This window comes from Triturus cristatus, chromosome 12, assembly GCF_964204655.1.
Source record: "Triturus cristatus chromosome 12, aTriCri1.1, whole genome shotgun sequence".
Classification (NCBI taxonomy): Eukaryota; Metazoa; Chordata; class Amphibia; order Caudata; family Salamandridae; genus Triturus; species Triturus cristatus.
In genome coordinates, this window is record NC_140595.1 from 529,424,078 (window position 1) to 529,450,369 (window position 26,292).

Consider the following 26,292-nt stretch of genomic DNA (forward strand, 5'->3'; position numbering starts at 1 on the left):
CCCCCAAACATTCCACCAATACAACGCCCAATGTCACAGGAACATCTAGCATTACTAAAGCAGGAGATAATCTCCCTCCTGCAAAAAGGGGCGATAGAACACGTTCCTACCAACCAACGAAATCTAGGGGTTTACTCCCTATATTTTCTCATACCAAAAAGGGACGAGACTCTACGGCCCATCCTAGACCTCCGGCCCCTAAACACATACATACACTCAGACCATTTTCACATGATAACACTTCAGCAGGTACTCCCCCTGCTCTCCCAAAACGACTTCCTGACCACTTTAGACCTAAAAGACGCTTATTTCCACATTCGTGTACGCCACGCTCACAGGAAGTTCCTCAGATTTGTAGTGGACAACCAACACTAACAATTCAAAGTACTCCCATTCGGAGTCAAAACAGCACCACGAGTATTCACCAAGTGCCTAGCAGTCGTGGCAGCACACCTCAGGAGACAACACATCCATGTCTTCCCATACCTAGACGACTGGCTAATAAAAGCCAGTTCATACAACCAGTGTGTACAACACACGCATGCCACTATCCAGCTACTGTACCAACTGGGCTTCACGGTAAACCACGCAAAGTCCCATCTACAACCGTCCCACGTAAAGCAATACCTCGGTGCCACCATAGACACCTCAAAAGCGCTAGCCTACCCCAGTCCGGCCAGAATCACAAGCATTCAGGCCCTATGCGCAAAATTTACAGCACAACACTCCCTTCCAGCTCAAGTGTTTATGCAACTAATCGGGATGATGGCCTCTTGCATATTCATAGTACCTCACGCAAGACTCCAGATGCGTCCTCTCCAAGAGTGCATAGCGCGCCAATGGAACCAGGCCCAAGATCAATTAACAGATCTGGTGTTGGTAGACGGTTGTACCCATCGATCTCTGCATTAGTGGCCCACCAAAAACCTTTCAAAAGGCCGACCGTTCCTGGACCCGGTTCCTCATATAATACTGACAACGGACGCATCGCTCTCCGGCTGGGAAGCTCACCGATTACATCACACCATGCAGGGCAGATGGACACCTCAACAAAAGTTACTCCACATTAACCATATGGAGTTACTAGCCATATTCTTAGCCCTAAAATCTTTCCAAACACAGATTTCAGGCAAGGCAGTCCTAGTCCGCACAGACAACATGACAGCCATGTACTACATACAAAAACAAGGCGGCACACACTCTCCACAGCTCTCTCAGCTAGCACAGAGCATATGGAGATGGGCCATACCCCAGAAAATCTTTCTCCTGGCCCAACATGTCCCAGGAGTCCAAAACACTATGGCCGATCTACTCAGCAGACAGACACAACAGATCCACGAGTGGGAACTACATCCACAAGTTCTTCACCCGTACTTTTAACTGTGGGGGCATCCACAGATAGACCTCTTCGCCACCCAGGAAAACACCAAATGCCCAAGCTTCGCCGCCAGATACCCACACCCATTGTCAAAAGGCAATGCGATATGGATGAACTGGTCAGGCAGATTTGCGTACGCTTTTCCGCCTCTCTCACTCATTCCATTAGTGGTGCGCAAACTACAACAACACTCCCTCATGCGCATCCTAGTAGCTCCAACTTGGGCCAGACAACTGTGGTACACCACACTGCTGGAACTATCTGTAGTACCGCACCAAAAGTTATACCTCTCGCTGCACCTCTTAACCCAGAACCATGGAGAGATCAGGCACCCGGACCCAGCTCAGCTCAACCTAGCGTTCTGGCTCCTGAAATACTAGAATTCGGTTACCTCAATCTTCCCCCCGACTGTATGAACGTCATCAAAGAAGTTAGGCGACCCACCACTAGAGCGTGCTACGCCGCCAAGTGGAAACGTTTTGTTGTCTATTGTCACAACAATACCATCAATCCCCTAGATGTGTCCATTCAACACATCATAGGCTATTTACTACGCCTGCAAAGATGCAATCTGGCCTATACGTCTATTAGATTGCACCTCACAGCCATAGCAGCTTATCTGCAAAACGGGCAACATCTATCACTTTTTAGAGGACCTGCCATTAAAGCCTTCATGGAAGGCCTTAAAAGAATAATTCCACCCAGACTGCCACCCTCACCTTTGTGGAACCTAAACATTGTTCTCACCAGACTAATGGGGCCTTCCTTCGAACCTCTGCACAAATGTGAACTTCAATTCCTAACATGGAAAACTGCTTTCCTTGTAGCCATCACTTCCCTCAGAAGAGTCAGTGAGATACAAGCACTTACCATTCAAGAACCTTTTCTACAAATGCACCATAACAAGGTTGTTCTCCGTACCAACCCAAAATTCCTCCCTAAAGTCATTTCTCCCTTTCACCTAAACCAAAAGGTAGAACTACCAGTTTTCTTCTCGCAACCACAGACTGTTGCAGAAAGAACTCTTCACACACTAGATGTCAAAAGAGCCTTACTCTACTACATACAGAGAACACAACCTTTCCGTAAGACCTAACAGCTGTTTGTCTCTTTCTCTCCACCACACAAGGGCAACCCCATCTCCAAGTCGGGAATAGCTAGGTGGATTGTCAGATGCATTCAGATTTGCTACCACAAAGCAAAACGAACACTATCCGTTCTCCCTAAAGCCCACTCTACACGTAAAATAGGGGCTTCAATGGCATTTTTAGGGAACATCCCATTAAATGATATCTGTAGAGCGGCTACATGGTCAACACCGCACACTTTCACTAAACACTATTGTGTAGATGTGCAAACTAAGCAACAAGCTAGTGTGGGCCAGGCTGTACTCAAAACATTATTTCAAACCACTGCAACAGATACGGGTGGTCGCCGCTAAGGGTGGGTACTGCCATATAATCTATGCACAAGTGTGTAATCTGCAGCTCATATGCCTCAAACGGAAAATGCTACTTACCAGTATGCATCTGTTCTTGGCATGTAGAGCTGCAGATCTACACACGCCCACCCGCCTCCCCGGCTACCTTTATCTGTTCCAGTTTATCTTATTTAGATACAACACACATGGGCATCTTTCCTGTTATTACTACGCTCCATCTTCCCCTGTTGGCGAAAAACATTCTGAGGATGGAGCCGAAGCCCATGCGCAATACGATCCAAAGGAGGCGTCACCGACCTCGTGACTTCCAAAGACTTTCCAAGAGGAAAAACAACTGCAAACATCCGGGCCCAGCACCAGATGGCGATCTATGCACAAGTGTGTAGATCTGCAGCTCTACATGCCAAGAACAGATGCATACTGGTAAGTAGCATATTCCCTTTCAGCTGTAATTATGTTACAGCTGCAGCATTTTGCACTATATTTACTTAAGTAACATGCTTCTAATCAAACGTTTTATTTTGAAAAGGTCATCATGTGGTTGAATCAAAACTTCTTGTTGCCTGAAGATACTGAGATCCAAAGTGTGCCGTTTCAGATCTGCTTCACTTCACTGCGTGGTGCTGGACCGCTGTACATTAAGATGAAACCCAGTGGCGAGGTGAGGCAGCTTAATTTTTAACAATTCTAAACCCGTCACAAACATTAACTGAATGTAATGCCCACTCATACTACGCAGTGTGCAGTGTTATTTCTCATTCACTAGAAAGCGACCTAAATGTAGTGCATTGCTTGTACAAACAGAGCTTCTTCTCACCTAGCCCTCATTTTTCATTAGAGAATCTATCTTACTTTTATGTGCTGCAAAATGCAGGTTACCTTCTCAAAGATAGCACTCTGGTCAGCCACAGAATTGCAAATATGCTTGCCTGTCTTAATAAAGATAAAACCAGGTACCTGCCAAACCCAGAGCTCAAGGGAAAGACAGCACATGCAGCCTCTAGCTGAACACATGGAGTACATGCATTGATTTGCTCGGGCACAGTTCCACCAACATGGTTTCTATTCTGGTATCTCAATGCTATGTTTGGAATATTTCAGCAAAATTGTAAGGGGTCATGAAGTGAAGGCCTAAAGAATACAAGCATTTCAGATTAACACCAGTGTTCATAGGCAACAAGTGCTCGTTAACTTTACAGAACTGCAGAAGAGACTCTGGGGGGAATATTTTGAAATACAAGGTTCATTTTCCTCCTTATTTCTTTTGCAAATCTCTGTGGTCCAGTCCTGTATTTTTAGTGCTCAAAAAAGCTACCATTTCATGTCGGGCACAGCCTCCTCATACTTAAATCAGTGGATACTTAATAATAAGCTTCACTCACAGACTAGCGTTGAGACCAAAAAGCTTTGCCAGGCCACCTCTGTTTAGGGTGGTGCCAGCCCAGGTGTCTTATCCTCCTAGTGAATACTACTTCTTATTGAACCCGTGTGTTTCTGTTCTCCCACAAGCTCCTCTGACCTAGTGAAATGAATGGGTGCACCTTACAGTCCTTCACTTGTGTTTTGTCATTTTTACTTCCCACCCATTTTTCTGTATTTTTCCAGGGTTTTGTAGCACTGTGACTAAAAGGCATAGCATCTAAAATGTGAAAAAGAGATGAAAAACTAAATGGGAATCCAGCCATTGTTTCACTAAATGGATTGTGGAGCAGTTCCATCTCTGTCATGTTCAAGAAACCAGCTTACTTATTTTGTGATATTAAATTAGGTAGCGTATAATGTGCACAATATGGACTTAGTCATCACAAGGTGCATGCAGACCGGTATAAATAAGAATGAAGATGATGATATGGGGGGGAGGGCAGCTGTGTCTGTTGCTAAATTTTGGGTATGGAAGAGTACAACAAACTCAGCTTTGAAGCATCTTTTTGTTTTCTGGTGGTTCATTTTAAAGAAGTGCCAAAATAGGGCGCAATCGGAGAAAGTTAAGACCTTGTAGCTTCTTTCATTTGAACATAAAGGGCTGTTGAAGAACTTATTCTGTTATACATCCCTAGTAACATAGTTTCAACTAATCAACTTGTTGGTTATGGTACTCTACAATTGAAACAAACAACCACTTAAAATAATTTGTTTAATCTTTTAGATTTCTATCAATACTGATGACATTGATCTGGCTGGTGACATCATTCAATCATTATCATCCTTTTTGGCAATTGAAGAACTTCAAGTAGAAGCAGACTTTCCTAAATACTTTGAAGAATTGAAGAAAGTTCTGCTACAGGTCAGTTCGGTGTCTCCTAAGGGATTTAAAATGTAACCATTTATTTCCTATTTTTCTTTCTGAGTAGTTGCTGTTGTGTTTTTTTGTATGAAAACTTGCAAAATCATAAGCGTTAACAATATGAGGTGTGTATCCATGGCCTAAGAGAGAGGTAGTCTCTAGTAGCTCCCAGGCGGCTGAAGAGGGTAGAAATAGTTAAAATGTGAAGTCCACCCTAAAAGTGTGCTAATCAGCAAGGGGGAAGAAAAGAATGTAGGAACAAAACATAGACTCGATTTGTCTACACAGTAATCTAACTTTTGAAGCAGAGGGGTTTTCATAGGCCCTGGTCAAGATGGCTGAAAAACAACTAAACTAGAGAAAAGAAGCAGATCCAGGGAGGAGGTTGTCAGTCCTTAAAAACCATAAGAGTAGTTGAGGCACATTGCTAGGTAACCCCTGTAACACCATTGGTGTTCTCTGATACCCATCCCATCCCTGCTCTATCCCCTTCTTTCTAAAGGTATTTATGCTGCTAGGTGGACAAGGCTGGAAGTTGGCATTGGGGAAGAGCAATCGAAGGAGTTCTAGAACCAGTGACCAATTAGCAATGGATGATGTGGCAAATGTGAACAGCTTCGTTAGATCATCAACTTTGGAGCGGATTGCTTGGAGCCTGTGTGAGAGGAATAGTAGAGGGTAGAAGGACACTGCCATCTTATAAGGTGGCAGAGAGGAATGACTTGAGGAGCAGTGCATAGCCAACTGGAATGATTTTGAAGATAGCGGGAGGCGTGGAGCAAACGCTGAAAGGTTAGCCCTGTGGAAGTTAAAGGCTTGCATATTGTGAAATCAAATCAGCTGTCTGAAAATATATATTGTATTTATTTTCTGCTGCTAAGAATTACAAATAAACAGGAATTACAAATAACATGGAACCACTATTAGGCCAGGGGGTAAGCAAGGCCTTCACTAGCAGTGGATTGCCTCCTTAGGAATAGAAGCCAGGAGTAGACCATGGGAAGGGGAGGGAAATACTATAAGCTGTTTCCAGAGTTGCTTTTTTCTTTAACTTTTTTTTGTTGCCAATTTTCAAGAAAGAACATTGAATAGGCAAGCCGCCTTCCGTACATTGTCCTATAGAGGAAGCTAAATTTGTTGGTTTACTACATAATGCCAGGCATCCACAAAAGACAACTTGCAAACAACAAGAAAGAAACTCCTTCCACCTATTCCCAAATTAACTCCCTCACCAGAATCCCAAATCTGGGAGGAGAATCCAACAGATCCGCAGACGCAAGCTAATTGAACCATAAATAGTTGTTTGCTTGTCACTCCAGCCAGAGAAAATCTCAACCACATCCCAGTTTAAGGGCGCAGCCCAGCTCACCCAAAGAGCGCTAAGTGTTTGAAAGGCCCCTGCACATCCATCTATAGAGGGACTTTCATTTGGCCTCAAAGTATAAGCAGCCCAGTTTACCACTCTGCCACCAAGGTCCCCAGGTTCAGGATGTGCCCAGAATGTACTTTTGGCTGAAAGAACCCCAGCAGTGGGTCGGACACCTGCAGTCTCAGTCGTCCGCAGGCCTTCTCCACATCGCGGCTCAGGATGGGAGAATCGCCAGGCAGTCTGGCAGAGTCAGGAGCTCCAGGAGAGAGCACCCGACTACTCCGCCATATTGGCCACACCCTTGCTTTTTTCTTTGGAGGAAGTACTTTTTTTAAATTGATCCATGATTTTCCAACACACAATGGGCAATCCATACATAGAATCTTAGAATCAAATCAAGAACATTATGATTATTGTATTAGCAGTGAACATAAACGTATTGAAAGACAAAGCAAGACGAGAAGGATATTCAAGGAAATCACACTGAATCTGGGTTAAAAAGGGATTATCAGAGCGGAGCAGCAGTAGTAAGTTGACTTGGGGCCTTATTTACACTCTAGCGGAAGGTCCGCCAGTGGGGCAGAGGTCACCCTGCTGAAGGACTGTCTGCTGTATTTAGAGATTCCCATCTGTTTGGAGAGAAGCTCTATGCTGTGAAGGCAGCTGCCGCAACTGCGACTCCCTTAACTATATTGAGTATTTGTCCTAAGTACGAATTGCCATGTTTAAAGCACCCATTCAGGAAAATCAAACTCTAAAAGTGCAAGTTTATTTTCTCGGAACAAAAAGTTATGGGCCCGACGTGAAGGGATTTTTTTACCCTCAACGTGGGGACCATTTATCATTTTTCCTGCCCAATTCTGCTATGATTCACTTGGGGAATAGGGTCAGGGTAAATCGGATCACATGGTCATGGGTTACCATCAGCGAAGCCAGGGCAAGGCCCTGCTGATAGTCATTGATTCCCTGACTAAATAGAGATGGGGTACTGCAAGTTTAGCAGAGTGGGGGACTGCTGGTTTATGCTCTTAATTCCACTCTGGTAAACCCTAAGTAAGGCCCTTAATCTATTAATGACAAATAAGTTGGAATCAATCTGTGCATTTACTTCTTGAGCAAAAATGTTCTGCCCATGCTTTAGGATCATAGTTGTTTGTATGACTGTTGGGGTGTTAAAATATACAAGAAGAGTAGTGCTTATGAAAGAGCAACGTAGGTTGGATAGGTTTAGAGTTCTGCCAAGCTCTGTACGATTAAGACCACTCAGACGTAGACCATAACCATTTTGAATGCGATCTCAAATTGGTTGGGTTACCAGGTGTATGAGGATGGTGGCGTTCCCCTTATAATGAAGGATGAGGTCTGGAAAACAATTCAAACTACTAAAATAAACAACCATGCTGTCCAAATGGAGCCAATGGTCACTTTTATAAGAAGATTGTGTTTTTGCTTTTAAAAGCCATTACTTCACTCATTCACATGGGGAACGAAATGGGAGCTTGTGAGAGCCGAAAAGGTGGTTATGGAAACAGTTCTTCTGAAGCTAAGTAAGGATCCCATGTTGTACTTTTCCTACCGGTCAATAGCCCTTGTGAATGTTAAGTTTACTTGAATGTGTTTGCATGTCATTTAGAGTTTTACACTTGCTGATGGAACCCGATGAGGTGGTGTTCATTGTAAAGGCAAGCTTGGGGAGAAGGGCTTGCTAGGCCCCACAGAGTACGCAGCCGCCCTTGTTAATCAGCTGCAACTTAGTAGGTGAGGTGGGTTAAACCTCCCAGGACCTTGCGAAATCCCCTGCGGGCTTGTGAGGAACTTTCAAGAGTCTTCCTGGTGGTGCAGCTAACATAAGGAAAGAAAGAACACGCTCCCCCTGGGCTGCCTGATCTTTAAAATGGCGCCTGCCCAGATGGCAGGCTGGTAAGGAGCAGGCCTTGGTGGATCAGCCGGGCTGGTCGCATAGAGTGATGAGTACCATTATAGGAGTTTGAATAAAAGAGCCTGAATGTGGTCAGCTGCCCAGAAGTATTAATTATCGCCACAAGGCTCAACTGGGAGAGTTTTGGCTTGACTTACGCCCTGCATAGTCATGTTCCCCAAGGAGGAATATGGACAGCAGAAAAGGAAATGGGAGAAAAGTTTTTTTCACACCTAAACCACATCGAGGACAGATTTGGAGGGGAGAAAGCGATTGTGTAGCACAGTGTTTCCCAAACTGTGGTCCGCGGACCCCTAGAGGTCCCCGACACATTCCTAGGGGGTCCGCAGGCAGAAGGTTTGAAAGCACTGCAAAGTATCTTGTTTAATTACCAGTTTTCAAAGAACAATAAAAGTGTCAAGATAACACCAGTGATTAATGTCCCTGCTGGAGAGAGATGAGAGTTTTGTCCAGTGGCAGCTTTGACTTATCTAATGTAGCGCAGAGGGTTAAAATGCCTACCCTACTGCAAAGAACATGTACCATGCATTTTAAAAAACAGTATTTTATATGCATAGGTCAGTGGGTTACTGCTTTTGTCAGAGAGATTCTTTTGTTACTGTGCAGTTCATAAGTGACAATCGTAATCTAGCACAGTGACCTATAAACTGTCATCAAACAGCTGCTTGCAAACTGAAAAGTACAAGTTAGTGACTTATGTTTTTTCCCAGTCTGTCATTATCCTGATGCTGCTAAAAAGGTTTATTTGGGTGGAAATACATTTTTATTGTTAAAGTCAATGCTAACCACTGTGTTATGTTCTGAATCCTGCGTTTGTGCTTCTCCAGACCAAGCACTCTTAAAAAATGCCTACCTGTATGAATGACATGTGAATTCTTCACCTTGTAGTCCCCTTTGCCTTATGTAACATTTTCTATACACTGATTTACACACATGATTCACTGTCTCTATATGTGTGTGATGTAAAGTGCTCAGACATCCTACAATGGTATGAGAGATGCTATATAAAATGAAATACAGGTGACAGAGGGGCTATGGGGAGATGAGAAGCACTGTTGGAGGGTGATAGTGGGGGAATCATGGAAGACCCCCCAGAAAGATTGTCATATTCTGGTGCATGGTCAGGTCTTCATTTACTATTATTTAAAAGCTAATACAATTCAATAAATAATGATAAATGTGTTGTAGACTGCACCATTGTTTCCTAAATGTTTTGGGGGTAGAGCCTCCCAAAGCCCCCTTTGTAGTGGTCAGGCTCACTCACTGCACTTGGTGTGCACCGTATGGGAACTGGTCTGAAATCATTTGCCAGGGCTGCTTTGGATTTCCAGTCTGGCCCTGGCAGGAGCCTCGTACTGCGAAATAAAACCAACCATCGAAAAGTTAGTCACGGAGATGCAGCACCAACCTTCCCATTAACTTCTTTCCTTTTCTTTCAATATAAAATACAATAGAAGTGGTGGAGAGTGTCGTTAGCCTCCTTGGCTTAACAACACACTCCCCCACTTCAGAAACGCAGGGCTGCACCATATTTACAAGAATATGGTGCAGCCCTGCGTTTCCCCTGCGCTGGCGCTACACTTAACAGGGGAAGATTGTTTATGTACAGGAAGGTCCCCCTTCTGCACATAAAAAATCTTGAAATGTCATTTTGTCACCTCTATGTGTGCTGCTTAATGCAAAATGTCTTTTTTATTTTTTTAAAGATTGTTGATGTGCAGGAAGGGTCACCTTCCTGAACATAAATAATCAAGGCGTTTTGCAAAAACGAGGAGAAATGAAGCATTTCTCCTTGTTTCGCCAAGTTAAGACCAGGTTTTCCCTGGTCTTAATTTTGGCGCTGCCTCCCATTTACGCTGCCCTTGTAAATAGGGGGCCGTGTCAAAATCAATGGGTGTTGCAGGGGAAACGCCCACCACAACACCTACTGCCCACCCCTTTCACGCTAAACATTGGGTGAAAGGGGGTCTTATTTAAAAGGCAGCGTTAAGCCACGTTAAGTGGCTTAACACTGCGTTGTAAATAAGGCAAAGCCACTATCGTCACGGGAACGTCTCAAAAAGTGATGTTCCCATGGTGATAGGGGCTTGTAAATATGCACCTAAAATCATTAGTAATTGGAGTATTTGTTTTGTGTGCACACGTGTGTTAATGTTTTTCGAGTTACTGTTTTAATGTTTGAAATTTAAATCCTACAAATTGCTTGGGGGTCCCCAGCTTCCAGTGGTGACACAATGGGGATCCTCAGGAGTCAAAAGTTTGGGAACCACTGGTGTAGCAGATCAAGAGTCCTTCATTTCAACTTCACTATAGCATCTGCAGAACACAACATCAAACACAGCGAGGAAGGTTGCTTTAATAGATTTTGCATTGAAAAACAGACTGTCAAAGACTGAGCACAAACTAGAAGGACTAATGGCGATAGTTACCCTGGTTCAGTCATCCAACTTGCATCTGAAATTGGCAAAGATGGACGGAGTGGTTAAAAGGATTGTGTGGTCCCAACACCGATACTCCTGGATATTCAGATGGAATACCGAGAGGACAATATGAGGGCTGCAGATAACTGACTGCTTGCTGCTAATAGCAGGTGTGATGCAGACAGGTCCCTTGGATAATTGAAGAAGACCTTTATTAGCAAAGAGATTCTACAGAGTGAGTCCTCTTCCGGAGTGATTGGGGCTGTAGGAGTTAATCGGGCTCTAAATGGACACTGATTGTAAAGTTGAGCAGCCTGATGGAGTACAAGTTGATATTGTATGAGGCTAAAAGATGCAGCTTTATCGGGGAACAGGATTCTGAATTGTCTCAACTAGTCAGGCCATTCAGCGTAGATGAAGTCCATTACAGCCAATGAAAGAACTAATCCAGATGAAAACAGCAGATACCTTGAGACATCCAGCAAACATGATGGTCTAGTATAATGAATCTGTCCACATCATCTCTCAAGTTGAAACCACTGAAGTGAACTTGAGTAAGTTGATTTGTGATACAGAGGTTCATTGCACCCCCCTCTCTTCACCCAGGTTTTTTTTCCAGTCACAATACAGTTGTTCCCTTCTATTAGGCCGAATGGAGAAGGTGTTTTTTATACTGGTTGCACTTTGTTCTTCTTTTCTGCTGTTCCTCTGTGTCCCTCAGGATGTCGGTTTATAGATTGGAATCAGAGGGGTGACTGGGGTTTTGTTATTATTTTTGTTTCAACATGCTTATTTTCTCCTGCTCTGTGGAATGTTAAATATGTTGTTAATTCAATCAACAGTATTTTAAACCTAACCCCTGTAGGACTTTTAAGCACCACAAGAATATAACATCTACCTTCATAAAGCAAAGCAACTGAAAAATCCTATGGTCATATATATCTCGCAACTCATAAAAGGTTTTTGACTTAGTGTAGTGTTTCTTTCTGAAAAGTGATTCTAGAAAGTATAAGGATGGGCGAAAGTGAAGGGAATTGGAAGAAAATGAAGCCAAGCCTACTGGCAAATTACAAATAACCCTCTGTTAGAATACTGGTCAGCGGTCAATATATGGACGATTGTTCCTTATAATGGAGATCAATATAATGATGTCCTCTGTTACTTACTGCACTGCTTATGAAGCCTAACAGCAACATACACTAAAAAAAATACAAGCTTAAAAGGAATGGCATTTACTGAAGAGGAGCACGAAATCTGCCTATTTCCATATGATGTAATGTTATTGCTAGAACATCCTAAAATCTCAATACCTGTCCTTTGGAAGGAACTGGAGCACTTCTCAGAATTATCAGTATTCAAAGTAGGTGGGGAGAGGAGTTGGCCTAACGGCGGTCAACCTCAAATCTGAGGAACCAGGTTCGAGTCTCGGCAGTGACGCTGAACATCCTGTGATTCTGGGCAAATCACTTAATCTCCCCGTGCCTAATAAAAAAAATTATTGTGTCCTCATATAACGCAACTGGTGCTATGTAAAGCGTTCTGATACCCGATACCTTCGGGTCAAGTTTGCGCTATATAAAACTTAAAAAAAAAAAAAAAAATTCAAAAATTCTACATTTTAAACAATACCTTGACATAGGAAGTAAGTTGTTAGTCAAAGCTGCTGTGGGCCATGGATCTAGGATTTACATTAACTAAGGATATGCAATAATAATATACAATTATTTCTATTGAGCTTTGCAGTGAGCTGAAAATTTACATGATTAACTGGAGTGCTTATACATATCCTGGTGAGCATAATATCTTCAAAAAAAAGTACGTTTTTTTTTTTACACTAACTTCTGTACTCCCTCCAGACATCCCACCATGCTCCTAGAACACACTTTATAAAGCTTGAGAAGCACCATTTTCAGTTTTATTTGGAGTATGAAGGCGCCAAGAGTGATGAGGAAACTCAGTTTTACCTAGCAAAGAGAGTCAGCAATCTCCAATATCTTAAAATATTATCAGGGTACACAGCTAAGATTTCTTTCTGAGTGGATGCAACAAGCTAGTGAGGGACAATGACTCCAAATGGATCGAGCACTGAACAGATAGCTGTTCTGTCAGCAGTTAAGGATTTCAAAAGACACAGCCCTGGAACAGAATTCAGTCACAAATAGCATGACAAAAGCATGGGAGGATATTGCTCTGAAGGTAACTTTACAACCCCTTAACCTCAATTCAAATTAATGAATTGGTTGATTCTTTTTTTCAGATATGAAGGTTGGAGTTTGCTGGATGTTAGTTCCACAATTAACATTAAAATGGTTAAACAAAAAGAGCTGGCATAATTAGCAAGAATAGGAATAGGCATCCAGGGAAAACTTTGCTCCAGTTGATGCTTTAATGTAAGTTTCTGGCATTCCACATCACGCTTACTGTTGAGTTATATTTTTTCAACTAGAATAAGGCTTTTGTTAAGCAGAGGTAGACAGTTATGATTTTGGGAACTAAAGCTATTAGATGAATCAAAAACATTCAATAGACTAAAAGTCTGTTAGCCAATCAGGATTTTATCCTTAAATAATAACTCAACATCCACATCTGATCCAGAGTTAAACCAATTCTAGTAAGCAACCTTTTTAGAAAATAATGCAGCATTGTTTTATAAGGCAGTCATTTCACTTCATTGCTTTTTCTGAATTCTAGTGACATTTTCTAGGACTCATTGTTTCATATTCATTCATGTGGTGATATCGTACCTAATGGTACAAAAAGAGATCTTCAAAATTGTTCACCCTCTTGGGCAATAACTGTTTGTTGAGTCTTCTTAATTTACCTGACCTGTATTTCTGTAACAATTTATTAACACATTTTTTGAAAGGTGGATGAATACCATTCTGTGCACCAGAAATTGACAGCTGACATGGCAGACCACTCCAACCTGATCCGCAGCATGCTGGTCCAAGCTGAGGATGCACGGCTTATGAGAGACATGTGAGCCTTTTTAACTATATAAAATGTGCATATAAGATACATTCTGACACCAGGGTTGATGTAATAAATCTAAACGCCTGAAAGCAGAAACTTAGGGATTTATGCTTTGTAAAATAAACCAGGCATGTTTGGTTGTCCGAGGAGGTATACTGGGTGAATTGCAAAAGGAAGCAGCTAAAGATTGTTGGTAGTAGAGTGAGTTGTTGATCATCGCAAAGAATGTGTGATTAATTACCTACTCACTTAGCCATGGCCATTTAAGTGTAAACGGCAGTGAAAGATCAAAGGACTGTGTAGAAAGACAGGAATTTCAATAAGCAGCAATGGTTTCGGTAATGTGAGACCCAGCGTTGCAGGTCTGGGGGCCAGCAGGTGGGTCAGTCCACCCTTCCCACCCCTGCAGCTACCTCCAAACCTTACTAGTCCAACCTTTCAGGGCCATCAAAAGCCAGTGGGCGGCAGTATTCACCATCACCTCTCCCCACTTGCACACCATCACATCATACAAGTGGGTTTTGCTGATAGTCCGAAGGGACTATTCCTTCCCCATCGAGACTTCCCCTCCCTCCATGCCACCATCTTTCGATCGCATGTCTGCGGATCATTTGGCACTCCTCCGCCAGGAAGTTTCAACTCTCTCGGCCAAGGGAACTATAGAAAGGGTCCCAGCGCCAGAAGTAGGTCGTGGTTGCTATTCCCGCTACTTTCTGGTGCCCAAGAAGTACAAAGGCCTGCATTCTATTCTAGACCTCAGGCCCCTCAACCGCTTCCTCTGGAAGGAGAAGTTCAAAATGGTAACCTTGGCTCAGGTCCTGTCTGCCCTCGACCCAGGAGACTGGATGGTGGCGCTGCCCTTGCAGGACGCCTATTTTCACATCCCCGTCCTGTCAGGCCACAGACGCTACCTGCGGTTCACGGTAGGCCACAAGCATTTTTAGTTTACTGTGCTCCCCTTTGGCCTTACCAGGACCCCTCGGCTGTTCACGAAAGTGATGGTGGTGGTCACAGCTCATCTGCGCTGATTAGGGGTATCAGTCTTCCCTTATCTCGACGACTGGCTGTAGAAGGCGGGCTCGCCCCAGGCTGTCGTCTCCCACCTCCAAACTACGGCGGGCCTCCTGCACTCGCTGGGGTTCATTATCAACGTGCGGAAGTCACACCTGACTCCCTTTCAGACGCTCCCGTTCATCTGAGCTGTTCTGGACACAGTGCAGTTTCTCCTGAGCAGCGAGTCCGGGATATTCGGGCTATGATACCGCTGTTTCAACTTCTATCCCGGATTTTGGTGAGAATGAAATTGAGGCTGCTGGGACTCATGGCCTCCTGCATCCTGTTGTTGGATCATGCCAGATGGCATATGCGGACTCTGCAGTGGGACTTGAAGTTCCGGTGGGCGCAGCTTCAGGGCAATCTTTCCGACTACGTCTAGATCTCGGAGGGGACTGCACAACAACTGCAGTGGTGGCTCTCGAACCATACTTGGGTCAGAGGCAGATCCCTCTCCCCTCCCTGACCAGACCTTACAGTGGTGACAGATGCGTCACTCCAGGGATGGGGCGGCCATCTGGGAAAGGCGTAGATCAGAGACATCTGGTCTCCGGCAGAGCCCGGGCTACATATCAACCTGCTGGAGCTCCGGGCGTTTCGTCTGGCACTGAAGGCATTCCTTCCCTCTCTCAAAGGGAAAGTGGTGCAGGTGTTCACAGACAACACCACCGCCATGTGGAACTGCAACAAACAGGGCGGGGTGGGGTGGAGTCGTGGACACTAGGTCAAGAGGCTCGTCGTCTCTGGACATGGCTGGAACATCAGGGCATTACCTTGGTGGTTCAACACCTTGCAGGTTCTCTGAACGACAGGGCGGACTAACTCAGCCACCGGTGCCTGGTGGATCACGAATGGCATCTTCACTCGGAGGTGGTGCAAGGTCTCTTTCAGCAGTAGGGAGAGCCTTGGTTAGATCTGTTAGCCACCGAACAGAAATGCTCAATGTCCGCTATTCTACGCGTTGTAATTTCAAAGGCGGCACTCGCTCAGCGGAACTTTTCCACTTCTGCCCAGAGTGCTAAAGAAGATCAAGCGCGACCGAGCCCAAGTCATTCTTGTGGCTCTGGACTGGGCATGAAGAGCATGAAGAGTCTGGTACCCAGAGCTCCTGAGCATGGCTATCGATCCTCCACTCAGATGGCATCTTCGGGAGGATCTTCTGTCGCCGCAGCAAGGGAGGGTTCTTCACCCGAAGCTGTCCAGCCTCCACCTCCTTGCGTGTAGATTGAGCGGCAACAGTGGACAGCTTTTGACCTTCCTCCCGAAGTCTGTTACGTCATCTTGGCAGCCAGGCGTCCCTCCACTAAGACAGTATACACCTGTCGATGGAACAAGTTTGTGACATGGTGCACAGCAAAGGCTGTGGATCCCCTTTCTGCCCCTCTTTCAGTGGTCCTATTGTATATACTTTCTTTGGCCCAGCAGGGCCCTGCCCTGTGCACTCTTAAAGGCTATCTTTCGTATATATCTCTGCTTTCCTTCAGGTTCCAGATCATCCATCTTTGTTCAAGTCCCCTCTCCCTTCGTAATGCCCCAGTGGGACTTGAACCTGGTCTTAAATTATCTAATGTGCGCTCCCTTCAAGCCTCTTCACAACTGTCCTCTCAGGCTACTCACTCTGAAGACAGTTTTCCTTGTTGCCATCACCACTGCTCGCAGAGTGAGTGAGCTCCAAGCTCTTTCTTACAAAGTGGTGCTTATGACAAGACCTTCGTTCCTTCCCAAAGTGGTTACACCCTTTCACATTGAACAAACCATCACTTTGCCCACCTTTTTCCCAACTCCGCACCCTTCCAAGGAGGAGGATAGACTGCACAGTCTGGACCCCAAACATGTGCTGTCTTCCTACCTTGACCGCATAAAAGATTTCCAGGTGGATGATCAACTCTTCGTTGGCTATGTGGGTGCCAAAGGTCAGGCCATTCAAAACTGGACCATCTCTAGATGGGTTGTCCTTTGTATTAAGAAATGCTACGCTTTGGTGAAGAAGGAACCTCCAGTGGGGCTCCGTGCTCATTCTATCAGAGCTACGGCAGCCACCGCTGCTCTTGCTCGCGGAGTTCCACTCCTTGACATCTGTTAGGCGGCCACATGGGCATCTTTGCACATGTTCACCAGACAAGTCCAGAGGGTCGGCTATTTCGCCCGTTTTGTCCTCCAGGACTTTCTGGTGTTAACTTAGTCTGCAGACCCTCCCCTGGGTTGGTATTGCTGGGGTATCTATTCTAAGGTAAGGAATCTATAACCAACAGTCTCTTTCAGATGAACAAGTTACTTACCTTTGGTAACGATGTATCTGTAAGAGATATGTTACTTATAGATTCCTTACCACCCCACCCATCCTCCCCGCTGTGCAAACTGACTTCTAGGGACAGGGACTCCCTTGCAGGGCCCGAGTTTAGCGCACCAGTGGTCAGTGTCTTGCATGGCTCTGCGCTTCAGGCGTGGAAAGTCGTGTCAGAACTGACGTCCGCGCGCAAGGGCGTTGTCTAAATAGACACCGCGACGTCATCCCGGCGAACACGATGTCGACCAAGGACGCGGAGTCGACCCACGACACCTACCGACGCGTAGTTGTACTGCTAAGAAAAAATTCTCCGGATCCAGTCTGACGCCTGGGGGTAATTGTAAGGTAAGCAATCTACAACTAACATATGTCTCTTACAGTTACATTGTTACTGAAGGTAAGTGACTTGTTCATTAATGACCAGGGGGGAATGGGAGGAGGTCTCTCTCCTCCCTCGTGAAGGTGTCTGTGTGCACGCTGTTGCCCCTGTGAACTTCTGTGCGCACGCCTCTGCTATGAGTATGCATAACTGTCCAAGGATCCCCCGGGTAATGTGTCCCATCCTTTACCATATGCTTGCTGCACTTGTTGTGTGATTGTACGTCTTCCCTCTCCGCCGTCCCCAGTAAACCGACAAGTATGTGCATGTATTCGTTCTGCCACTGGTGTCTAGTGCTTATTGTGCACAGTGGATTTTCACTTTATGTATATCGCTAATTTTTTAGGAAAATTTGTAGAGCCACATTGTGATTTACCGCTGTCAGGCAGCCCAATACTCTATCAGTTTTTGCCGTAATCCCCTCCTACAAGGGATACATCTTAAACAGGTAGGGTCGGGCTTGGGCTAATTTGCTATAGCCTCTTTAGAATTTAATCAATTTTATGTAAATAATTGCATCAAGCGGTATCTTATTGAGATCACTGCCTCTCTCAGGGGCCAACACTGTTCATGTTGGCCTTTCATTGTCTAGGGGACAGTGTCTGTTTCCCATGCTTCTCTCAGTTTTTTTAATATATCAGAATCAAGTAGTATTTTTTTTAATGTTTTATGTGGACCCAGCAGCTATAATTTGCTACTGGTCACTACCTATGAAGATTATATGCAAATATATTCAAGGCATAAGGGGCCTCCAATCCTCACTGCGATCAGCCTGATTTTTGAGAAGGTTAGTCAGACGCTCTTATCAGAGAGTAAATTCAATTATTTGGAGATCATCACACAAATAGAATGAATCTGTTTTAACCTCTTCTGGTTATAGTCAAGGTCTCGCTACAGTCTGTTTGTTCTTTTACTTCCTTCCATAGCACCACATGATCACTTGTGTCATTGTGCACAAAGTTCTCTTGGGATTTTCAGTTTCTGTTTATTTATTTTTAACGTTTCAATCCATTTCTGTCCATGTTAGGCGCAATTAAAATTCTGCATACCTGCATCTCATATCCTCCATTTTAAAAAAGTATTTTCAAATGAAAATAAGGATTTCAGATTCATAAGTCATATGTCAAAGTAGAAATCACGATTCTGCAGATAGGTATTCATGGAAAAATATTATAAAGTCTTAGTGTGATTTATACATGCCGTCAACATTAAACTATTCAACATAAGTTCATATCCTCCAGTAAGTTACTTATCATTTATAAGTATTTGTTTATATGTCTTCTACATTTTGATATCACACTTTTCTTCAGTCACGACCTCAGGTGTGTGAAGGTTTAGAAGTGCTCCAATATGCTCTTTTTTATGTCACGTGTGGTACTTCCATTGTGTATTTAATTGCACAGGCATCTCAAGGTTTATGTTAAAAATGTGTACTTCTGCTTGGTTTTTATTATTTAGACTTCTTTTTTTACAATTCCTTAATTTAAATTATGTGACGGTATCTGCTATTTGGCACACTTTACAATGACTGCACTTGTGAAATCCTGTTTTTTTGTGCTATTTTACATGACTGTTTACTGTTTTATGGTGATACGGCTAGTCTTATTTGAATCTCAGCAAGAATATATAAGTTATGATATTTTATGTAAGCATGATTTGGTGTGCAATGCAGGTGATGAAATATTGAATCATGATATTATGAAATGTCCCAAATACTGTGACGTACCTAAGAAATGTTTACAATCTGTGTGATGAAGCCTATACTCAACTGGAGAGTCCAGTTAAGTCATGCTTTACTTAATAGGCTTGGAAATTGTTAACTCTTTTGTAAAGAATTGTACTTACGTTTTATGGCTACTTATTTGTCTAATAACTGAATTGTTAAGAATTAACACTATTAACAACATAAGAAACTCTTACCCCGCCGTATGTCCCCTTGCATTAAGGAAGCCTTTGAATTACACTATATAATGGCTGACTTGTGAGCTGGAAACCAAAGTGATCTTTCAGTCTTAATTACAAGTTATAGACTGAAGTTAATGGTGTCCGCCCTGGAGGAGCAAAGCATAGGTCAAGAAAAAATTCCTATCATGCTATACTTAAATTATTAGTCTTTCTTTCTGGCTAGTACGTGCACCATTTTTCGAAGTGTGAGTAGCTGTATCCCTGGGAGGCAAGGCTCATGTAAAAAACAATATATATATGTATCTTTCCGTCTCTAATTCTTTCTTAAGTATTTCTTCCTGGCCGAATTTACGCATTTTGTCTCTAGCTGTGTTGGGCTTCCAGAGGTGGTAATGATTGTACCTGCTCCAGGATGCCTCATATCCAGACCTTTTGTCAGAATTCTTCAAAACTTGTCAAGGGAGCCCTTTCCAAAACTTCATCCATCAGGTAGTTATTTAATAGATCTATATAACCAGAACAGGGTGAGAAGCTATGTAAGATGCAACCCTCTGCCTCCCAGACTGTTACAATAAACTACACTTGAGAGGGTTAACCTATGTTTTCGAGATCTCTTCAGATCGAGAGATCAGTTGCATGGCCCTAAGTGTATCCCTAGAGAATTATGTATCTGCACCCAGGTAAATTAGTGCAATCCTGGCATCTCTTGGATATTTTTGTAGGATCCTCACCCAGAAGTACCACCTGTGGCATGCTTTATCATTGGATCATCACCTCCTGCACCTAGTGTGAGTGGGTGGGCTCAATGCAGCTTGTAAGCGGCGCTCTTTTACTAAGAACATGGGAACTGGGTTAATTAAAAATGCCTTTGGGATCCTAACTACTTTTACTTTGAAGGTCCTTTGGCAGAGTTAAAAACAGTGGGATGTCTTGTGGGTATGATGACCCAGAACATCAATAGGTCAACATGTTTTAGCCTGTGATATGGCCTCAAGAGTCAGTATCAGTAGGCTTTCTTCAGGACCAAGAGATATATTGCATCTCTACGATTCATGGTTGTTATTTCCAACTTTGGGCTAGTGCACTCAGACAAACAACTAGGCTTATGAGAGCTAACTGCATCCCTAAGAGGGGAACTGAAGGTAAACAGTGAAAAAATCCAGCAAGAGATGGGCAAGCTGGTGGAGTGGCTCTTCTCTCAGGAGGAATAAAGTAGTATCAGTCTGAAGAAGTTGAATGCGAGGGAGGATCTGCTGATGCTACAAGAGCAAAACTAGAAGCTACAGGCCCACACCACGGATCTTGAAATTTGATCTCAGCAGAGCAGTGACAGGCTGAAATTCCCCTGTCAGGTGGAGCAGAAAAACATTGAAAACTTCATACAGTTGTTGAATAGATCTCTCCTCTAGGTGGATGTTTCACCACAGATTAAATTGAATAGAACACATAGAATGGCTGGGCGTGACACGCAGAATAAGAGACCACCTGACATTTTGACTAGGGCCGCCATTTCTAGCAGAAGGAGAAAATCATGACAGCAGCACAGCGGACTCTGAACCTTTCCATTGAGAGAAACTGAAACCTCTGGTCACACTACAAAAGCGAATGTCCTTCTAAGCAGTACTTGAATTCTTTCATTCAAAAAAAGGCATTAATATAATTCGCAACATCCATTCTGCCTCATCTTCCGATGGGGACTCCAAACCTTCCAAACAAAATCGCTTTTGAAAACTAAATCAATCCTTAATCTGTCAAAACACCGCCAGGATGCAGTCAGTGGATCCAAATCAACAAAGTAAGTCCCCAAGTGGGCAGAAGTACAGACAAATGGGAAATAGTATACAGAAAGAAGGGAGGAACGACACCAAACGTAGCCATGAAAAGACAGACGGTTCTTGACCAGTTTTTGTAAAAGAAGCTGGGGAGGGAGGGAGGGGCCTATCCCAAGGGCAGCTCCAGATTGCCCAGTTGCCCATCCGCACCCCTCCCGCCCCACACACACTACCATCTCAGCTAATGGTTCTGACTGAAGTGGGACAAGACAATGCTTAGTAATAGTAGATGGTGGATGGCAGGAGTGGGTGGAGGAGGGAGTCTCGGATTGTAAGCCACACAGTCACCTAAGGGGATGGAAGGCTGGTCAAACCAAAGTATAAACATCATAGTTACCCTTGACAGGGAGCTGTGGTAGAAGTAAGAGATTTTCCAGGGTAAGTTACAGGTTTAGTTATGTTTCAGTTGCTGGGGGAGCAGAGAGAATAGATATGATTCACAATTCCATCTTCCTTTGCTACTTTCAGTAGGATAGATCGACTAACTGCACATCACTTTTTAGACCCCGTAAATCAACTAAATGAAGTGGGCGCTCAAAAGTCATTCAGGAGAGTGTCAGCAGAAACTGCCAAATGAATCTCTTTCAACATAAGGGGGCTGGACTTAGCAGTGCGGTGCACAATACTGAGGGCAGATAAATGTCTGGCGTGAGGGGTTATTTGCTTCCTCCAGGAGATGTACCTTTTGGTGCATCACACATGGAAGCTTTGAATCCACATCTTTCCAGCTCAGCACTGTGCAACAGCCAAGCCCAAGACTAAAGGAGCAGGGACTCTAATTGCTACACATGTAGCCTTATCCATATACAAGTCTCAAGCAGACAAGGAGGGCAGGTGGTTCCTTTTTAATTTAGCATACTCCGGCAGCAAGACTCCCTCACCTTTGTATATGTCCTGAACCTGGGACAGGATGGTTTCTTACACAACAAGGTGCAGAGTCTCATAAGTGCTGCCAAGGGACCCTTAATTTTAGGATGCTACTGTAATTTGGTGCTCGACGAACTGAGACAAAACGGAGCAAATGTGTGGTTCAACAACAGTGCTGACAAACATAACGTGTGTATTTGTAAAGCGCACGTTCACCAGGTACAAAAGAGGGTTGGGAATAGCTGAATTATCTGGGCACACCAGATGTGTGGATAGTGAAATATCTTGAGCAAGTAGAGTAAACCCATTACTCATCAGGCCATAAAACGTTAGCTAGACTTGATATGCTGTTAATGGGTCATTCATCATGCTCCTGGTTGCTGAGCTTGAACACGTGGTCTTGATGCTCTCTGACCATCCTCCGGTTGTAGATACTTTACTTTGGGAAAGGACCCAGAAGTCAAACAATCTAGCTGGCTACCTAATAAAACCCTCCTCAGGGTGCCGGTACCTAGAGCAGCCATCCAATCACATATAAAAGTGTGTCAGGAAATGACACATGAAAATGTAGGCTGGAAGTGTTTTATTCGTGGCTTGTGTGACTGTAGATACACATGATGGTCACACTCATGCCATACAATTTTGGGCTCGGATGTTTACAACTTTTCTTAAAAGAAGTCTTTTGACTCACAAGATTCAGTGACTCCTACTCTTTGAGGCAGTGTGCATGGCCATCGGCCCCATCTTCAAATTGTTAGTAGCTCGCTATTGACGCCCATATTGTCACCTCCTCGAACCGGAGAAGCTCACTCAGTTGTCGATTATCCATTCTTTGTCGAGGCCAGGATATCGGTACCCAGTCGCCAGAAAACTGACTCGATGAGCACTTTGCACCTTCCATAGGTAGCAGAGAATGTTCAGAGACGGGTGATGGAAGGGACCTCATTTCGAAGTTGCCCGCAGTGCAATGTAAAGTACTTGCACAACGACCAACACGTAAAGTATGGCAATCTTGTTGAGCTTTCTAGCCACGCCCCCCCCCCCTTCCCCCCAATTAGCCGAACTTTGCTTATGGTTTTTTATTTCTATTAGCCCAAATCTGCATTCTCTGGACATTGTTACACCCTCTCCACCTTAGCAATGTCAAGGAAGGTTTGCAAATCACAAAGACCCCACTGAAAGACTTTGCATGGTGTTACTGGGAATCCAGGTTCTTAAACCTTTTGTTCCTGCAGTACCCTTCCTTTGCGAAGGCACAGGAAGAAAGCTTGAAAAGATGCTCTCTTCTTTGTTTGGCTGGGTTTGTTTCACCTGACACCAGGACTGGATATGACCTGGCTTCCCACCATTACCCCCAGTTTTAGATAACCAGCTTACTAGAACCAGTAGGTTATATTTGTCTAGATAATTGGTGAAACTCTGATGTATCAGCACAGAGACATACTTGACCATTAGCAGATCTATAGAAATTGCTTCTTTCATGAAGGTTATGAAGATGCATATGATTCCAGAGATAGTCCTTGCTGCCGTGAATGAATGAACAGGAAACTTCACTATCGGGTGTGGAGACAAACAAGCCCCGGCAAGAATCTTAACCTTGTTGACTGAAGCTAATGTTGGAATTTGTCAGAAGACTCTAGGACCAATGAGGACCTTGCAGTCCATCTAGCCAGAATCAAACTGAATACAAGTTAAAGACCGACTGCAAGCATTCCTTGACAGCAATTGTAGGAGGCTGACTGTCCTGGTTTGGGAATTCTTAGAACCATCTGTGTAGCCATAACTGGAGGACATTGTGATTTAAAGGCACCCCTCCTAAACGATGCAGGAGCTAACATTTTGCTACCGTCAGGTGACCTACTTTGGTCACCTGGTGAGTAATTCTCAAGAGTCAATATACCAGCCCGCAAGATTTGGGGTTCTGTGGTACCAGAGTGCCTCTTCAAAGCAGATATAAGGAGAGGCACTACAGAGGACTGCATCTTTCTCCAATCACACTGAACATGATCAATGCTTACTGGTTTAAATCCCATACCTACAGCCAAATCTGCAGTTAACAAAACTGTGGCAAAATCCCTCTAGTCGGCATTTGTGAAAGCATTCCACCTTTGCCTGGTCTTAGTGCAATCTGCCACCGGTGTGGATGCACCTACTTTTCTTAAAAACCCCTATTGGTCCACATAAGGCCCAAGTGAAATGGGCTACGAGCAAGGATTTATAAATCGAACTGGTAACACAAGCCGGTTCCAGAACCAACTTTAGGAAGCCATTCTTCAGTTTGCAAACATAAGAAACACGAGAAAAGAAGGACAATGCTCAGGTTGGTAGTGATGCCCTTGCCGGACAAAGGGACCTTCGGTACAACCAAAAATCAATCTGAGTGGATTTTATTATCTCCGCTCCCTTGGCAGTCGAGGACCGCACCCCAAACTTTAAAACAATCACCAGTTACCTTAGGTTCTGCTATGGTGCTTTTGAAAAGACCTTGTTTCTTTCCAAGCATTCCCAAATGTGTCTTTAATTATTTATTCATTATTTGGTCGAAATAAGGATACAGATTGATTCCTGGAACCGTTACCCTGTGGTAAATTGGGGCTTACACAGATGATTCCAGTGAAACTTTTCCTAAGAAATAATTCTCCATCATGTCATTGGACTTCTATATCTATATTCTTTAAAAAAAAAAAAATATTTTTATTAAACTTCGTGACAGACATACAGAAATTACCGATTGATAATATTGACTGGTGACTGGTTACTCTCATGGTACAGTATACAGAGGTCAGTACAGCAATTACATTAAGAAGTCGCATCTCTGTCCACATTCCTGCGCATTTCTAACTCCACCACTGGGGATACACATATTTCACCTCTATAAACATTCCATTTGGTCCATTTTCTATCCCATTTTTTCGGGCACCCCCGGGTTATAAAAACTTCTTTCTCCGCAATCATGCATCTGTCCAGTTCTTTCATCCATATCGATGTGGAAGGCAGTGCCACTCTGCCCCATCCCCTCGCCAGTTCCCTCTTCACCAGCGTGTACCCCAGCGTCACTAGCGGTTGTTAAATTTCAGTTAGGTCCAGATGTTTAATAAGCTCAATTGCGGTGTCAGGCCTACCGTCTTTCCCAGTGCAGACTGTATATGGTTTGTGGCTCCCTCCCAGAAGCAATGTACCAGCGGGCACTCCCACAGTGTGTGATAGAAGGTAGCCGGCTGTCGGCAGCCCTTCAAACAGAGGTCATCCTGTCTTGCGCCTATTTTTGCTAGGGTTATCCCTGTCATATAGGACCGATGTAAAACGCTGAGTTGTATCAGTCAAAATCTAAGCGTGATGGCTGCCTCCCTAGGTGGCATAAGGGCCGATCTCCAATCCTCTTCGTCTATCGTTCCCAAGTCTCTCTCCCACTGCTCCCTGAGCTTGCCAAAACTGTACGGTAGATTATTACTAAGTTTCTTGTACGTTAAGGATATGGCTTTAGATTGCAGTGGCCCATCTAGCAAACGGTCCTTCAGAGGCGATGAGTCCGGTATGTCCTCACAGCTTGGAAAAGTGGCCTGCAGGGCATGTCTTATTTGTGGGTATCTGAATACCTCCCCTGGAGCCATCTTATAAATCCTTTGGAGGTCTTCAAATTTAAGTATCGCACCCTTTTTAACTAAATCCTTCACAACTGAGATTCCAATCGTTTCCCATCTATCAAATCCTTTATGATAGCTGTTGTTGTAATAACTTTATTTCGGTCAACAGACCATAAAAAGTGCATATAAACTGTATCAACACAAAAATTAAAGCACTAAGTGATCATAAATATTTAAAAACAGATTAAGCTGTAAGTTATCACAGTACATAACATTGAAGAAACGGTAAACACAACAATTAGGTTAAAAAATTCCGCCTCCTACGCCACATATAAAACAAATAACGAGAAACCGCAAACACAATAGGAGGATGAGTATCGTAGGTCAATATCCTACAAGCCTGTGTAAAGTGCCAAAGTCCCAAGTTCTTACAGATAGGGGTCAGCCAGCGTTTTCTAATTGCAGAATAGGCAGGGCAAAAGAACAGTACATGGGGAATATTCTCATTTTTATAGGTGCATGCGGGGCAAGCTTCAATATTGGATTTAGACCATTTGGAGGTAAGGGACCTTATAGGAAGA

At 43.9% G+C, this 26,292-nt stretch overlaps 1 protein-coding gene across 1 annotated transcript in view; it reads left to right on the forward strand.

Moving 5' to 3' along the window:
* Positions 1-26,292, forward strand: part of BBS2 (Bardet-Biedl syndrome 2) — a 263,238-nt gene that overhangs the window by 217,393 nt on the left and 19,553 nt on the right. Inside the window, exons 16-18 of the mRNA XM_085638719.1 lie at positions 3,349-3,480; positions 4,966-5,103; positions 13,698-13,810. Of these exons, the coding sequence (XP_085494845.1) occupies positions 3,349-3,480; positions 4,966-5,103; positions 13,698-13,810 (383 nt within the window). The remainder of the gene's footprint in view (positions 1-3,348; positions 3,481-4,965; positions 5,104-13,697; positions 13,811-26,292) is intronic.